We start from the raw sequence: 18,843 nt of genomic DNA, 5'->3' as shown, positions 1-18,843 counted from the left end.
GAATAATAGGGTGACCAAAGCAAGCTCATCAAGGGAGAGTTGGGAAACTTGAATATTTGAAAGTAAAATCCAAATCCGTGGTTCTCAATTCAGAGTTTCACAGCTCTCGCCTTTTTATACATTAGGATGTATATCAATTCGCCTCCCTTTCGGATAGAGTCTTGATTTGGTCTTGATGTGACTTACATATTTATTTACCGAATTTACATTGGTCGAACGCGGTTGTGCACCTTACGCGGGTAAGGTCAGGCATCCCGATAATTCGCTAGACGCCTACGGCGAAGTTTGTAACGCCCGCTGGCATTGTCGGGGTCCTCTCTCGAGGAATCCATGCAGAGATCTTCTCTCCTATCTGCGGGCTCTTCTATGGTGGCATTAGGGCCTGGTCGTGTTGAATTCGACAATGGTGTTGGACCGGGCGGTTCCCCAGGTGACAATTAGCTAGGGTCTGTGTGACGAGACACGGCGTCCGGTGGCTCGTTCTCCTTCCCTGGGCAATGTTCGATGTCGTAGGTGAATCTGCTGAGGAACACGTGCCATCTCGTGAGCTTGTCCCGGGTGTCTTTTTGTCTATCTAGCCAAGTTAGTGTTTTGCTGTCTGTGCGTAAGGTAAAACGCTGGTCTTCCAAGTAAGGCTGGAAATGCGTAATTGCCCAGATAACGACCAGAAATCCCTGCTCGTTGCAGTGATATGAGGCTTCCGTTGTGGAGAACTTGGCACTCGTGTAGCTCAGGATCCGAAGAGGCCCATCGGGGACTTGTTGCATCAGAACCGCACCCATGCCTCGGGCGCTTGCGTCGGTCTGAAGAATGAAGGGTAAGGACGGGTCTGGCCGGCTCAGTGGTTCGTGATTTCGAAAGGCCTCCTTGGCCGCTTCTATTGCCTTCTGGGCATCTGCGTTCCATTTGTAAGGCCGCTTAAGTGAAAGAAGATCCGTCATGGCTGCTATGGTATCAGAGTAGTGCGGAACGTATTCGTGCAACCAATTCATAGTTCCTAGCAAAGATCTGAGGCCCTTGCGGGTACGAGGAGGCTCAGCATTTAGGATAGCCTGCAGATGCTTTGGCTGCGGGTGGTTTCCCTCGGATGTGACGATATGCCCGAGGTATGGAAGGCTGGTTTGTCCGAATTGGCACTTTAGCGGGCAGCAGGTCAATCCATAGATGGCCAATCTCTCGAGGACTAAGGCTAGATGCAGGAGGTGTTGCTCCCAGTTCTCTGAGTAGATGATGATGTCATCTAGGTATGCGATGGCGAATTTCCCCCAGTAATCGGCGAGGACATGGCGCATGAGATTCTGAAATGTGCCGGGGGCGTTCTTCAGTCCAAACGGCATGACCCTGAACTGGTATTGTCCACCGCTGGGTGTGGTGAAGGCCGAATATTTTCGTGCCTCCGGGGCTAGAGGGATCTGCCAATATCCGCTCTTGAGATCCAAAGTGGAGAAGATTCGAGCACCGCCGATAACCTTGAGGATCTCGTGAATCCGGGGTAGGCATTGTGGGGCATCTACCGTTTGCTTGTTGATACGGCGGTAATCAACGCAGAAACGATAGTCCCCGTCTCTTTTTCCGGCCACTACGATAGCTGAGCTATAGGGAGAGTTGGTGGGCTCGATTGTGCCGTCGGCGAGCATATCGCGTACCTGTCCGTCCAACCATATACGCTTCTGTTCAGAGTAGCGCCATGGTGACTCCCGGAATGGGGTCGAGTCTGACAGATGAATTTGGTGCTGAACGGCCATTGTTTGTCGCAATGGCCCTCCTTGGTGAAAGGTTTGGTGATTAAGCTTCACTAGATTGTAGAACTTGTCTTGGTTCTCCGATGGGAAGTTGTGACTCAGCCTGGAATAGAAACGTCGGTGTCGGGCGTCCGTGTTTCGGGGGTGAGGTATACCCGGTTCCGTTCTCGTGTTCCTAAGTAGATGCACCCCAGGCAGTGCTCGTAGCCGGCTCCTTTTCGGTCTGCTTGCGTGAATAAAGCTGCGTGTTGAGTCGCATGACCGTGGAGTGACTAGAGTATTTTTGCCGCAGTACCTCTCCAAACTTGTGCCAGGTTAATGAGAGGGATTTAAACATCTCCCACCACTTTGATGCAGGTTCTTGTAGCGCTTTCCCTGGCAGGCGTGTCCATTGAGACGATTCAATGCTTGACTGAACGAAAAAGGTCTCGCAGTACCTGAGGAAAACTTCGGGATCTTCGAGATCCTTTCCTGAAAAGTTGGGGAGGTCCAACCGTGGAGCCCTGATGGCTCTCATTAGAGCAGTCCAATCAAAGCCAGGCAGCTGTCCTATGGGTAGCGTGGGTGGCGCCGCATAAATGGGTGCGATGGCCGTCGTCGGTTGCGTCACAGCAGGAACCTATTCCGAAAGGAGCAATGACTGTTGTGGCGGCTGTGTGTCCCGATAGGAGGCTCGCGCGCTCGCTGTTAAGGAGGGACGTGAGTCGTACCACTGCATTCTATTCGGTGACAGGCTTCTGGCCTGTTGACGGAAAGAAGCCGTGGCGAAAGCTGCTTGTGGGGGTCTTCCTTCGTGTTCTGTGGTGCTTTGGCGAACTGTAGTGAATCCATGCAACGGAGCCGTGCTGCTGACCGAGGATGTACCGTGGGTGTCGCCAGCTTGTGAGGCCATCGTTACTACGACGTCTCTAACTCCTGTGACCGGTAGGACCTGGTTGCCGTTCTGTAGCGAGGATCTAGCTGGTGTGATATGCCTGTCTTCTGCGACAGATAGAGCCTGGTTATCGTTGTGTAGAGACGGTATTGCTGGTGCGATGCCTCTGTCTTCTGTGCCCGTGTTTTCGCCAGCCGTTGTTTCGTGCAAAGGGTTGTTGAGCGCCACCGGATTTTACTGACCACTTCCGTAAGTGGTGGCACTTAGGCGCGTGTTGATGGTGTGCTTCGGGATGACCTTTTTTTATAGATCTTTTTTTTAGGTCACTCGGTTGAGCATGAGTCTCTTCTGCAGGTCGTGAAGAACAAGTGACTGATCAGTTACGTTTCGTGCCCCTAGGTTGGGCCGCCAATTGATATTTCCCATCCACCCGTCGTTTCTGCTTCCTCCCGTTTTCTTCACGAAATCCTATCTAGCAGGTACTACTTAAGGACATGCCGTTAGGGCGCCTAGGGTTGTAATCACTAGATACGTTTTACGCGGTTGGAAATAAAGACTGGCAGGTTGCGAAGAGCATAAGCTACGTTAACTTCATCAAAATATAGGAGCTGAAATTTGCTTAAAATTGTTTTGCTATGCAGGCATTAATGGGTTAATAAATTACAGATCTTGAAAACGGCAACTATTTTATGTTAAAAGTTTTTCTCTACAATCAATAAATTTCGAGAAAAAATTTGATTGTATGTAAAAGGCCCAACAGTGTTTTGCAAGTACAGTAAAAGTACACTTTAAAGGATGTACCCTGTGGAGGGGCCCAAACTCTACCGCGACACCAAAGTTATTATTATGAATCGACGTTAATTGGCTCCCATGTTCTTGGTTTAATGGGGGCACTGTACGCAACTTTTTCAACTGCACATGTGCCGAAAAGCGCGGGTCTATTTTAAATTAAAAAATACTATGAACAATGATACAGATAAATACACCCAACTCTGAGTGTAGTAACTCCGGCTTAGTAATTCCTAGAACTGCTATCCCACGCAGTTTTTCAGGCGGAAGGGCGAGCGACGGTTGTGATGTATGGTCTGCAATATACAGGGTGATTCTTTTATCTTAAGACATCGAAATATTTCAAGAAATACTCATCTTTCGAACAAAATGTCCTCACTATAAACTTTTTATTTTAGAGGGGCGTGAGGGGGGAGGTAACTTTCAATTTTCAAATGGAAACCTATAGTTTTTATTGCAGATTTAGATTCTCTATACAAAGATGCATAAGTTATATTTAAATTTTTTCCGATTCGCACCAGATGGCGCTGCATTGGCGAAAAATGACATTGTTGATTGTTCAAAAATGCGCTTCCAAACTCCCAAGATCCCCCCAGAGCTACCCAGGAACAACGACGTGTTGTCTGGTAATCAGGGTGCTTGTTTTCGATGAATATTTTACATTAAGTGCTCAAAATGTTGTCCTTTCACTGCAATGAACTTGTTACTCAAATTATTTTATACCAATCTTTCACGGACTAAGGACGCTGACGCTAAACTTCGCGCAACCAGTGTGGGTTTTCAACATTCCAATAATGTATGTTTTGTCGATTAAACGTACCGTGGTTCGTGAAAGACAACTAGTCTGAGCTCAATACTCGAAAAAAGAAATTTGGGTTCCCTTGTATCTGCTAAAGCGGCTGTTGACAAAATGTGACTCGGTTCTGAAAATCATTGCCATGGAATTCGTTAAGCTGTGAAATATGAATGGGATGATATTTATTACGTTTTAATGCCCTCAAAACACTGCTTTGAGACATTCCAAAGTTACGACTTAGTTGTATAGTACTAACACCACTTTCTACTCGTACATAAAAGATAATTATTTCAATTTTCTCTTGTACAGATAAAACCTCCATTGTAAAAGTAATGAACTGAAGTAAGGAGAGAATAAAAAGACATGCAATCAAATGCAAACCAACGTAAACGGCACAAACAATCCACCAAAATCAAAGAACATAATAAATTATCTGTGGTATGGGACTCAGGAAAGGTTAATCTAAGACGCGCTGTAAGTTTTGGTCTACTATCATTTGTTTTGAGACGAGGTTATCCCGTATTGTGCTACCCGCTTTATGAGAAAGTCAAAGGACTTTGTAAAGAAGTAGATGAAGCCGTAGATAGTAAAAGGAAGCGTTGACGATTTGCCAGACAGGGGTAAGACGCGTGTGACCACGAAAGAGGAGGATAAGATGATTATCAAGCTTTTCGAGAAGCAACCCACCTATAATTTGCGGACAATCCAAAAAGTGTTGTCAAGAAGGCTACAGAATAAACAACGCCGTTTGAGATCTGCTGCCTATGAATAGAGGAGCACGGTACTGAAAACGTTCTTGAAACCAAAGCACATTAAAAAGCGACAGGCATGAGCGAACGAAAATATCCAATGAGACTGGTCAAACGTACTGTTGACAGATGAGTCATCGTTCTGAACATGGTTTCGTACAACACTACGTGCGTAGTCCGTACACGGTCTACCATTCGGCAAACGCAGCGTGATGCATCCGGTCTAAGTCCATACGTGGTGTTGCTTCTGCAAGCTGGGTTTTAGCGTAATGCACGTGTTCACTGTCAAACTGAACGCCGAATGGATGCTTAAAATCTATCAAACGGCTTTAATAAATTCTACAGAAAAATGATTTGGATAAGGAAATAGAGAATGGATACTTTAAGAAGACAACGACTCAATATAACGAAGCCGCTTATGCAGTCAGTGGAAAATAGGATCACTGTTTTGAACTAGCCCTCACAATCCCCAGACGCAAATCCCATAGAAAATGAGTGGTCTACAATGAAGCAGAAGCGTTGGGGAAAGCGGGTCATCAAAATAAAAAAAAATTTTATTATCTGCGTGACATTTGGAGCCCCTTAACCTGCAGTATGGCTGATGCTGTCAAGCTTTAATCGACATTCATGGGAATTAAATGCCATATTAGGCAAACGCATCACTGTTCCAAACAGACCGACCATTTCTCTTCTTCATCTTTCGTTTGGAAGCACATTCCTTGAACTGTCAAAACTCTCATTTTTCGCTAGTTCAGCGCCATCTGGCGCGAAACGGCCAATAATTTTCAAATATAACTTTCATATTTTGTCATGGAGAATCGGAATTTGCAATAAAAAATATAGCTTTCCATTTGAAATTTTAAAGCTGACCCCTCCCGCCCCAGGGAGTGAGTTGTGGGGTACATTTTTACAGGGTCCTTTTCAACCTCTAAAATAAAAAGTTTTGATTATGGATATTTTTTTCCTTAGATACGTATTTCTTGAGATGTTTCTATGTTTCAAGATAAAAGAATCACCCTGTATATATGCAGGAAGACATTTACATGCATTAGTTATTCGCCCTACCTATGATGACATCAGACAAAGGTATGTATTAGACATATTAGATAAATGGATGTACAGTAGACACTAGTTCGAGCAAATTTTGACATTATGCGGCCCCGCCTAAACCGACTGTATTTAATTATGTTTTAACAATTTTTTGCGTCCAAGATCACTATTTGCATAGATAAATAGATCTATAGCAAATTAATATTTTTACTTTGCGGGCTACTCAATTATTTTTTACTTTAGTTTAATGTATTCTGAAGAGCAAATAAATGAATTATAACAACAAATGAAGATGCTCAATTTTCTCACAGACTTAAGATGGTCACAGACGAATACATATGTCGAAGAGATTTTGGTAGAGTTACATTTTTTAATAGTGTGCACAAGTCTGTCCCAGTATATGTCATGAGTGAAGGAATCACTTTTTTGTCCAATTGAGTGATCTATTAATGACAGTATGCCTAATTTGATATATTGGACAAAGCTTAGTTCTTTATCCCACCATCCACGGGCTAGGTTGCAGCAAAAAAACAGATGGTATATTCTCAACAATTCTTAGATTTCTTTTCCAAAATCAGGCAACTTTTCCAAAAAAAGTATAATTTCTTTTTAAACCTTGTTTTTAAAAGTCAGATCTTTTTTTAACGCCTACGATTAATGGTAATAGCCTGAAACCCCCTATTAAATCTGTGCAGGAAACAAATTTTCTTTTACAAAATGAGGCAACTTTTCCAAAATAAATAAAATTTCTTTTTCACCTTGGTTTTTGAAGGCCAAATGTGTTTTCATATAACGTTTACGACTAATGGCAATAGCCTGAAATCGCCTATTAAATATGCACAAGAAACAAATTTTCTATGGCTATTGGCAGGGTTAAAAATCGCCCAATCAGATGACAAAATCTAAAGTTTTCATTTCCTCACCCTCGGCACATATTGATAAAGAATGATTATGATTTCCCCGTAAACTACTATTTAATTGGTGAACACCATGTCTAAGTTTTACTCACATCAGACAAGTTTGATTTTTTGAGTGGGTACATTTGGGAAATAATGCCCCAATTATAAACTATATAAGAAGGTAAATTATATATATATATATATATGTTACCAGATGTTGCTACACAATCCAGTAGAGACACCAAAAATAGCTGATTTTGCATTCTCCATTTCACCCGGCAAGGAGACTCGTGTGATAATACGCCCTCATATTTCTGTTGCTAGCAAGAAAATACTTAAGATACCAAAAAAGAAACGGAAATGCTTCTTTACTTCTGAAAGGCACTTACGTTACTACAGAACATACACACAAAGAAACTGTTTTCTTGAGTGTGAAGCAAATTTTACTCAACAAATTTGTCAGTGCGTACAATATTACATGCCAAGTAAGTTCATGATTCTCTTTTACGTAATTAAGTATTGAATTTCGATAATTTACTTTAAAAATTATTTCCATTTCTTCTGAGTGGGGAAAGCACTTGCATTTTGTAAAAAATCATGAAGAATTCCTATATTTATATAAATTACCTGAAAAGTTATATAACCACTCATCGAAGTTTTCCTTAAATTTTCTTCAAACACGATGCATATTAGCCTAAAATATTTTATTGTATTTTTGCAACGTTGTGTAACAAATCGATACTATTAAATATTTTAAGATAGCCACTCTTTTCAGGGTGTGACGTCTCAGCATTATGTGAGGTCCCATTTCAGTATGTTATGTCCAAACGGTTTGATATTGTTGCCTAGTTCTTTGGATACGTAATATAAATAGTATTCTTGCTTTTCTCTCAGTTCTATTTTTTTTTAGTAAAAATGTTTTTTTTTTGTTTTGTTTAAATTATTATTAATAATCCAAAAATTGCAATTATAATGAGCCTGACATAAGGCAAACAAAATTATAATAACAGGGTCTATCAATCTCAGCTTCTTCTAGCTTTCGCTACGTTTCGAAAGGTAAGCTTTTCTGCGGAACCCATCTTTCCCTCAAGAATTATCAACAGCGAAGCTCAGGGCCCACAAGCTACAATGTATTTAACAGCGACAAATTTTTTGCTCCAGAGTTTAATTTTTAGGCTTCAGTGTCGCTACATTCGTCACTCTCTGACCAGATTTATATCAGTGAGTTGAGTAGACAGAGCAAACAAAAACAGTTGAAAATTCTGTTATTATTTGTAGGCTAAAGGTATTGTGCACGAAATATGCACTGAATATTTTTAATATCTAGCAGTCCTTAGGGCACTGGCGACTGATTAAAATGCATTATAACAAAACATATGGCACATTGTAAGAAACATGCTAGATCATGAGGAAATAGGTAAATGAAACCTTATGGAGAGAGAACACAGTTTTATCTTAATATGATATTTTCCCAAGAGGTTTTAAAAATCTTTTTAAACTTTTGACATCTTTAACTTATCATTCACTTAAAATAATTCGCTGCTGATGAAAAACCGGGCTCACTCGAAAACAAATGTGAAAAACATTTCATATGTGCCACTGTTTAAGTATAACACCGTATTAAATTAACTTTAACATCCTCATCTCGTCAGTAAGTTGATTTGGTCCGTGGTTATGATGCAATACCGGATTCACCCAAGAGAAAGTTTGAAACAAAATAATAATAGCCGAGAACAAATTCTCTGTCACTAAGTAATCCTTCCTGTTGCAGGGTAAGGGAAAATTTGATGAATGCGCAAGTAGGAAAAGACTGCAAACAGCGACTTACACCAACGAATCTACTGAGCACTTTATGCGTTCGCGATCGTATATAGTAGCGAAGTACCGGGTCATGAGTAACCATGAGATACGATGAGGGAATAATAATATTAAGTATGGGAGCAGGTGCGCCAATATAATAATAAGTATAAGCAATTATATTGACGAAGACTCTAAAGGAGTATGAAAGCATAGGGATATTACCAGAAAGACAAGCAGGATTCCGGTAACGTAGAAACACTATAGACTATAAATACATTATTCAGTTTCTAGTAGAGAATTAATAAAGACAAAACGGAGAAAAAGTATGTACTTTCTTGGTTGATTTAAGGGCATCATTCTTATCGGTAGATAGGGATAGACTCTAGAAGGTAATGGCAAAAAAGAGAATGAGAAGAGGTACAATAGAAAGTGCAAGGGAAATATAAAAGAAAATAAAATGAACCATGGATGTGATGTTAGTCCAGATCTTTTCATGTTCAGGAAGCAGATGATAAGAATTTTAGAAATGTAAAAAGCATGAACTTTTTCGGCCTTTTTACAACTCTTCTAGGCAGAGACCATGTCAAGTGAATACAAGAATTTTTTTCTTGCAATGAGATTTTGCTGGAGCTTGTCGTATACAGTTCTATACTAGAGAAGAAAAATTTCTAAAGCCACCTTTGAAAATTTTAAACAATAGCGAATGGACCTCTGGACCATCAATTTTTCAGTTTATGGTGCTGCAAAACCTGTGCCTGATTCAAATCAAAGGCTGAAACCCACGAAGGATCAAAAGACCAAAGACGCTTCTATCGACTGATTACTAAGATTGGATGGGCAAGGCAGAAGGCTTTCTGTGTTTAGTGTGTAATTGACTACATAACAACTGGTAAACTGTCCACGGGAAGGATTCAAAAGATCGCCCAAACACTGAGGATCCTCAATCACACTCTGAACATGTCTAAGCTGCTGAAAATCAAGAAGTATATTGTTGAAAAAATATGAATGTTCTTTTACGCAAGGAGCAGAATACAAAAAAGGGGGAGATGGATCAGGGAGAATCAACAGTTTCTTGCTGACCCATCCCGCCTGTTTAACGTTCCCTTGTTTATGTCAAAAATGCACCCAAGCCCAACGAGGTAGAAACTTCTGGTGAAAGAAGTTTAATTTAACACTCCAACAGCGGGCCTACATATTCACCTAATATTTAAACTCGGAAACGCCCATTCCGCAGTCACTGGTTTTAGGACGCATTATACTCCTATTGAAAAAAGGCAACTTATCAAACCCAAAGAGTTACAGGCTAATATTTGGTTTGAACACACTGTATAAGATCTTTACAGCTGTTCTAAACAACATGATTGTTCGAAGAATTGAACCTGTGTTGATAGAAATGTACGAACAACGTGGCTCGAAAAAATGTGTCACAGGATGTGGATAGAAACTGCTAATTGGCAGGTGCGCCTGCATAGACACAGCAGCCTATCAGCGCATCCTGTTCATGGCCTGGATTGACTACTTCTCATAGACCACTGATTAATGCGGTAGGGTTTAACCACTTTTTACAATGTAGTCAGGAACCACGAGATGATTGACAAAGGAGCGTTCCATGCGGTTCTCGGCGGCCCATGCGGTGAACACTAGCCTAGCAAGGGAGTTGTTCATCTCCGGAGAGTCGTGGGACTGGTACACCTAGAGAAAAAGGTTTTCTCTAAGTGCTTAAAGCTGTTGCTTTTGGTGGTTCGGAACCCACCTTAAACTGTAGGTCCCCCTTCCACCACCAAGTATGTATGTGGGGGGTGTGTAAAGGAATAGAGAAGAAGATACAAGAAAAATGTAAATCCTTAGGGGACATATTAGAAGCTTCCATTCCAAGAAAGCGGAGGTTGAAAAATTCTACCAAGAATTACTTGACACAAAAAGCACAAAAACTTTCACAGTAATGTAGAAGAACAGTCCTTGTCAAAAGAGAAAACTTTTCCTTTTCTCAGATCATGAGGGCTTAATTCAGGTACAGAGGATTTTATTTTAGCATGCCAAGACAGTGTGATTTGCACCTTAATATACCGTGCTTGCGTTTTATGACAAGAAGTTCCCAGTGAAAGGTGCAGAGAGTGTCATGCACACGCTGACTACCTGGAACACATACTATCTGGGTGTCCCAACCACGCAGGAACTACGTACCTCTAAAGATACAATGCGGTCCTGAGAGAATTTTATTACCTTCTTTCTCGCGTTTACGCTGTTAGCATAGACCCTGTCCTGCCGAACGTTTTGCCGAAGAAGGAAAAGGAGGAGAGGTATCAAGACCTCAAAAGGGCCTGAATCGACTGTACCCAAAAATTCGGTTAAAGTAATTGTCCTTATGATCCTTGTGGTCGTCTTCAAGACAAACGACGGTTTCGCCAGCTTGTTGTTGTGATTTTATCGTACCCGGCGAACACCGATCTCAGGTGGTGAGACGTGGCTGTAGGTGTGATTTACCGCGGTTATACTGGGAATCGGTGTCATTTTTAGATGGCAGTTGCTCCCAGTGAGACCATGCAGTGGTTGAACAATTTTTCATATACAGGGTGCACTCCATAAGTAATGCGACTAAGTCAAGAAAAAAAGATTTATTGAACTGACTTGTACGAATGATTAAAATTCTTCGAAATAACATCCTTCTGCGTCTATTCAATTCTGGACACGAAAAGAAAAGTCTGGTGGTGCCACGTCGAGGCTGTAGGGAGACTGGCAATCACTGTCAAATTGAATTGATCTAAGTCAGGTAGTCCCTGAAGAGGAAGGCGGTGTGTCTAAGCGCTTTATCGTGTTGAGGCCTTCAGGAGTACTTGATGGCATTCTTGACACGGGCTACCCTCTTTCTTAATCTTTTGAGGACTTCCACGTAAAAAGCATTCACAGTTGTGCGCAGCGATACGAATTCTTGATGAACAATACCCCGGATGTTAAAAAAGACAAAGAACTTTCAGGCTTCAATGTACAGGAATAATTGATTTTGTTCATAAATTTGTTTATAACAATTGAACAGATTCCACAAACTTCATCTAAGTTTTAAGGATTTGTTAATCTATTGTAAATCTATTAGTTTTTCACCTTTTTGAGGTAAAATCAATCAATTCTACAGTACAGGCAGTTCAAATAGGAAAAATTATGGTTTTTTGGCATTTTGCAACTTGAATAACAAACAAACAGAGCCTTTTTAGCAAAATCGACCTCGACAGACCTCTTCAGAATTTAATTAGCTTTAATTTAAAAAAAGATGGAATCAGATGAAAATTATAGGCTCTGGATCATGTTGAACCCCAATTGTCTAATTCGTCGCACTGTGCGACGCTAAATGCATACTGGGGCCGATAACCAGTAGTGGAACAGCGAAGCTTTAGAGGCCAGGAGAAGCATCAACATCTACGTTTTTCTATATCCGGAAGATCAAATTATTATTTTTTGAATATAACTCAAACAAAACATTTTTTTCACTCAGGATTTTTGTTTACTATCTTATAATTTTAATAATATATGTTTACATCAATGAATAATAGTAGTCCAGGCATCTGGTACTTTTGTTAGCGAAAAAATCGGGCAGACAATTTTGATTAAGAAAACGCTTTATTAAGGGGGCCTATTTAACATATTAAAAATGCTACCACGAATGCGAGGGGGAACCCGGTTTTTTCTAACGTTTCCAAAAATCACTTTTTCGTGGAGGGATAATTCCCATTGCATTTTAGAGCAAAATGTGCAACAGAATAAAGAAAGACAACAAAATTATGAGAAGAATTTGTAAAACAAATAAGGCGCTATCTTTAATAGGTTCCAAGTTATGGTAAATTAAAAAGTCCCCACTTTTTTCGATTTTTAGCGAAAAATCGCTAAGTTTCAAAAACCAATGTGTACCTTTTTACCTAATTACTTGACGGAAAAGTGTTCCACAGATGAGTTAAAATAGACTCAAGTTGCTGTGATTCTAAAAAAGAACAATGTTCTAGCTCTAATAGGTCATAAGTTATGAAGCCTCAAATTTGACCATTTTTATCTGTTTTTAAGGGCAAAAAAGTGCGGTTTATTTTTTTAAAAATAAATAGTTTCAGGTTTAGTTTGCGTTGATGATTCAGGAAAATTAAATACAGTATGCAAAAACCTGCGTACATCTAAAGAAAGAAAAGTCTTTTAGCCCTATCAGTTTGGGAATTGCGAGGTTTCAAAAATTCCATTTTCTTTGGGCTTTTTTTTACAAAAAACGGAAGTTTTGTTTTTTGAAAATACCTCGTTTCCTGCAAGTCCCACGACAAAATTCCTATAAAATAAATCAAAGTACAGTCAATTTAGCGTAAATTAAAAAAAAGTGCCCTACTCCTAATAAGTCACGAGATATGACCTTGAAAAGTGCACTCTACGTCTTTTGTCATTGAAAACCAAATAATTGTTTATAATAATGTCTTGTCTTAACCGCTTTTGAGTACTTTTTTAGAACCTTTGTGTCAAAAAAGTGATTGTAATTGATTGAAAGTGTGTCAAAATTTGTCAAGTGGGCATAATGCTTTAGTTAACTAATTACGATAGCTCGTTTAATCACGAAGATTTTGATAAAAAAAATTAGGGTCTCAGAAATATCTCAAGAATGCTTTTTTTTTGTTTGAACAATTTTGTAAACAATTACGCCATTTGTTATCTTTCTGCAATTGTTATAAACAGGAATGTAATGGTACACTTGTTTATTCGACCCGATGCATACTTTGTTTATAACAATTGCAGACAGATAACAAATGGCGTAATTTTTTAATGAATTATTTAAACAAAAAATACGAAAAATTGCGCGGCATGGAGCGTGGAACGTCAACATGAAAACACGCCCAACTTTTGTTGATATGCGAGTTCCATAATTTTTTAACCAAAACCTTCATAATTACACGTAATTAGTCAACTAAAGCATTGAAATCAATGAAGAAGAACAAATTTTATTTGTTTATAAAAATTGTTGCTAATTTCATCAATATTTATGCAAAAATGGTCAAATGATTTTTATTTTATAGAATGGACATATTTAACTAAACATGCCAAAAATTATGGCGATTGTTTGTACCGATCTAGAGAAGAAAATTAATTACGAGAACAATGCCAAAAAATGTTAAACAACAATAACGACTCAAAAAATGAAAATTTTGCAAAAATGTTTTAGGGCTATTTTATTTATGTAAAACTTTAACTTATTACGCATTCCAGAAGAAAAATTACAACCCATAAAAAAGTTCACAATTGACAAATTTTGACACAAATGTGATCTTTATTTTTGATCAAAAAACAAATAATTCTCAATAATTATTGCTTATAACAATATCTTGTCTTAACCAGTTTTAAGTACTTTTTTAGTACTTTTGTGGCAAAAAAGTAATTATAATTGATTTAAAATGTAATATATATTTTTTTATCAATGAAGAAATAATTTTTTATGATAATTGTTTATAAAAATATCTTATTTTACCCACTTTTGAGTACTTTTGTAGTACTTTTGTGCCAAAAAGTAATTATAGTTGATTGAAAATGTGATCTTTATTTGTTATCAATAAACAAATAATTTTTAATAATAATTCTTTATAACAATATCTTTTCTTAATCACCTTTGAGTACTTTTTAGTACTCTTTTGGGAAAAAGTGATTGTAATTGATGGAAAATGTAATATATATTTTTTATCAAGAAAGCAAGAATTTTTAATAATAATTGTTTATAATAATATCTTGTTTTGTTGTTGGAAAGTGAAGGGTCATTTGTAAAGTCATTTTTTACGTAGAATCCGTATCCGTGGTCAGAATTGGCCCATTACGTCAGGATTTTAAGATATTTGAGGTTTTGTACTCAAAATGGCGTTTTTGGCTACATTTGCGGTTATGTACAGAAGACACAACATTTTTTGTGATTTTTTCTTTAGTTTTATCATATAGCACTGCTCTATCTCTTTAATTTGAAAGTCGCAGAGTTCAATTACCATTTTTCTTTGTATGTTTTGAACATTTGCTTTAAATACTTTGAGGCAGACATTTTCTACTGGGTATTTTCTCTTGAAAATTTCTACTTGGGGGTACATAACCTCAAATATCTTAAAATGTTAACGTGATGGGCCAGTTCTGACCCGGATTCGGATTCTACATACAAAATACTTCGGAAATGACCCTCCACTTTCCAACAACAAAACAAGATATAGTTACAAACAATTATTATTAAAAATAATTTCTTTATTGATAAAAAATATATATTACATTTTCCATCAATTACAATCGATTTTTGCCACAAGAGTACTATAAAGTGCTCAAAAGTGGTTAAGATAAGATATTGTTATAAAAAAATATTATTAAAAATTATTTCTTTATTGATAACAAATAAAGATCACATTTTCAATAAACTATAATCACTTTTTTGGCACAAAAGTACTAAGTACTCAAAACTGGTTAAGACAAGCTATTGTTATAAACAATTATTATTAAAAATTATTTCTTTATCGATAAAAAATATATATTACACATTTAAATCCATTATAATCACTTTTTTGCCATAAAAGTACTAAAAAAGTCCTCAAAAAAGGTTAAGACAAGATATTTTTATAAACAGTTATTCATAAAAATTATTTGTTTATTGATAAAAAATATCTATTACATTTTCAATCAATGACAATCACTTTTTTGCCACGAAAGTACTAAAAAAGTACTCTAAAGTAGTTAAGACAAGATATTGTCATTAACAATTATTTTTTTATTGATGACAGAAGACGCATTATGCATTAAAAATAAATTGCACACACTTACTTGAAACAAAATTGTCGAAATATGGCCGTAGTTCTACTTTACACGCTCAGGTGCCTCTATGCAGGAAGAGTGCACTTTCCAAACTCATATCTCGTGACCTATTAGGGCTAGGACACTTTTTTTTGCTTCAAGTTACGCTAAATTGACTCTAATTTTGTGTATTTTCTAGGAATTTTGTCGTGCGACTTGCAGGAAACGAGGTATTTTCAAGAAACAAAACTTCCGTTTTTTGTAAAAAAAAAACCCAAAAAATGGAATTTTTGAAACCTCGCAATTCCCAAACTAATAGGGCTATAAGACTTTTCTTTCTTTAGATGTACACAGATTTTTGTATACTATATTAAATTTTCCTGAATCATCACCGAAAACTAAATCTGACACTATTTATTTTGAAAAAACTAAATTCCACTTTTTTGCCCCTAAAAACAAGCAAAAATGGTCAATTTGGAGGGGTCATAACTTATTAATTATTAGATCTAGAACATTGCTCTTTTTTGAAATCACAGCAAATTGAGTTTACTTTCATTCATCTGTGTAACACTTTTCCATCAAGTAATTAGGTAAAAAGGTACACAGTGGTTTTTGAAACTTAGCGATTTTTCGCTGAAAATCGAAAAAGGTGGTGACTTTTCAATGTACCATAACTCGGAACCTATTAAAGATAGCGTATTATTGATTTTACTTATTTTTCTCATCATTTTTCTCTTTTTCTTTCTTTTCTTAGATATTTTGCTCTAAAATGCAATGGGAATTATCCCTCCACGAAAACGTGATTTTTGGAAAGGTTAAAAAAAACCAGGTTCCTCCTCGTATTCGAGGTAGCATTTTTAATATGTTACTAGGTCTCCTTAATAAAGCGTTTTCTTACTAAAAATTGTCAGCCCGATTTTTTCACTAACAAAAGTACCAGATCCCATAACTCGGAAACTATTAAAGATAGCGTATTATTGGTTTTACTTTTTTTTTCATCATTTTGCTCTCTTTCTTTCTGTTGTTAGACATTTTGCTCTAACTGCAATGGGAATCATCTGCCCACCCAAACGTGATTTTTGGAAATATGTTGGTGCAAGAGGCAATAAGAAATAGAAAATCATTTTCCTCTCCTACGGCTGGTTTCTTCGTTCCACGTCACATACGTATATTACGTGAGAAGAGACGGCCTTTTCGTGAGAAGTGCAATATTTTTAAGACGAGGCTAAAAACAGTGCATGTGTCACGAAAATGGCCTCCAACGAGACCCGCACGACACTTCTTACAGCAAGACTATGAAAAGTCATTTAAACTTACTAAATTACGAAGAAAATGAAAAGCTATAACTTGATAACTAGAATCAAGGAAAATATATAATTGTCTACATTATTGGTACACTTCGACGTTATTGACTTTATTTTCCGACATCCATTTGGAAAACTATGCGTATGCTAAATCGTACCATTTTTTTATTTTTTTATCAGAAAATATAGTGTCGGAAATTGTGCGATTTCGCAAATTTTAGGTGTGCACTGTAACTTATCATTTTTTTCCAAATGCAACATGGCTTTAAGGTTGTATGTAAAAAAATCAATCTATGGTTGAATTTTTTGAAAAAAGAGCTATATTTAAATGAAATAATGACTTATATGCTAAATTAATTTCAAATTTTTTAACCATACCGATGCGGAGATAATTAATGTAAAAGTTGACTACTTTAACATGTAGTTCATGAACAGTACATAGGCAATCTTCACATTTTAATTTATAGTAATTAAACGCACTGGTAGAGAAATTTAAAAAATGTCGGTATTAGTGCTGCTTGAAAATACAAATTTAAAAAAAATATATATCAAGTTTTTCCACCGTGCAGTTCCATAGATAATTCAATGAAAAACATTGAAATTTTAGTCACTTTCAAACTGATAAACATAACAGTATCGCATAGTAGCAACACTGTTTCCTCTCTCCAGCTTGTCTGCTGTATCACGCTATTCAAACGCACATGACAGTTGATCAGCCATGGTTAGGTTTTAATTGCGACGTTGCACGATTTACGAATCTGCCGCTGGCATAGTAGTAGTAACTATACGTATACACACATCCTACGAATTATATGACAGTAGTGCACTGAAATCTTCACCATGCGGGTCCGTGAAATTTTTTCAATGTAGTATGGCTTGACGGCGCTCCACGGAACTCTACTATTTGTACGGGGATGGGATTTACATACAACCTTAAATTTATCACTGCTTTACACTGAAGGCAGACGTGACAAAGAAGAGTTCGTAAAAGCAGTTATTCTGCTCGTTTTGCTCTCACGCAAGCGCAATAGGAGGTTACAATCTGCTAGGTGGCGCCAGATCTTTTAGTGAACGTTCCGCGAAAATGTAAACTGGATAAATGAAAATTTTTATTGAATATAAATTAATAATAGAAGTTCAAAATTTAAATTATTAAAAAATTAAAAGTTAAATTTATTCAGTTTGAAAGGAGAAATGTAATATTTTAAGTTCTGGTCAGTTTGTCTTGTATATGTCTGCATTTTACAACTATAACATTATTTCCTTCAAGATCAAAATGAAATCTACTTTCATATAAATAATTTTATGTACCAAAATCAGAAACCAAAAAGCCGACAAATAAAAATAAGATTTCGAACTACTTACTTTTTGGCTAATTAGAGACAAATATATCCTTTTATAAAAATTACAGGCATTTCGGCTAAATTAATAAATAGTCCCTAAACCTTATTGAACCATTCAGTTCGCCGATAATCCATTGATTAATTTCATAAGAGTTAACATTTCTGGCTTAATTATTAGACAAAAACCTAACCCAGTAAAGAGATTTAAAAAATGAAAACGAATAATAAAATTTTTGAATTATATCGAAAACGATCAGAGAAAAATAAAAATTGAAAATTTGTTGCTCTTTTTTACAAGAATTGTTGTTCCCCGGCCACCACAAACTATCCCAATAACAAAATTTTCAAAAGGAGAAAATAAAATTTTTTAATTATTTCGAAAACGGCGAGACATACGCGAAAACTTGAAAACTTAGCAAATTATAAATTGAAATATAATATCATTTAAAGTCGAAGACTAAATTCTATCTCGTTAAATGATTTTATATGTTCTTTCCAGTAGCTTCAAGCACGGAAAAGGTAATTCTGCAAAGTGGAATCACCAATTGAATTCGCGAGATATAATTATGAAAAATCAGCGATATCTAATATCTATTTAGATATAGGGTTTTTAACCCTGGATATACAGTACGAGGGTAGTTCAATAAGTCCTTAGAATGACCAACAGATGGCGCGCGAATCGCTCCAAATCATCTGTTTTCAGTCAGCACCACTCCCGACTAGATA

General features: G+C 37.2%; 2 protein-coding genes across 9 annotated transcripts in view; one reads left to right on the top strand and one right to left on the bottom strand.

Moving 5' to 3' along the window:
• LOC117175109 overlaps positions 1-18,843 on the bottom strand; it is a 416,485-nt gene that overhangs the window by 314,083 nt on the left and 83,559 nt on the right. The gene's annotated exons all lie outside the window — the stretch shown is intronic.
• The window catches only part of LOC117175111 (pickpocket protein 28-like), a 170,265-nt gene that overhangs the window by 95,614 nt on the left and 55,808 nt on the right, over positions 1-18,843 (top strand). The window contains exon 4 of the mRNA XM_033364680.1: positions 7,114-7,384. Within this exon, the coding sequence (XP_033220571.1) occupies positions 7,114-7,384 (271 nt within the window). The remainder of the gene's footprint in view (positions 1-7,113; positions 7,385-18,843) is intronic.

The sequence above is a fragment of the Belonocnema kinseyi genome, chromosome 6 (genome assembly GCF_010883055.1).
Source record: "Belonocnema kinseyi isolate 2016_QV_RU_SX_M_011 chromosome 6, B_treatae_v1, whole genome shotgun sequence".
In the NCBI taxonomy this organism is placed as follows: Eukaryota; Metazoa; Arthropoda; class Insecta; order Hymenoptera; family Cynipidae; genus Belonocnema; species Belonocnema kinseyi.
The sequence above is the reverse complement of the archived record's forward strand: the minus strand, read 5'-3'. Positions and strand labels throughout refer to the sequence as shown.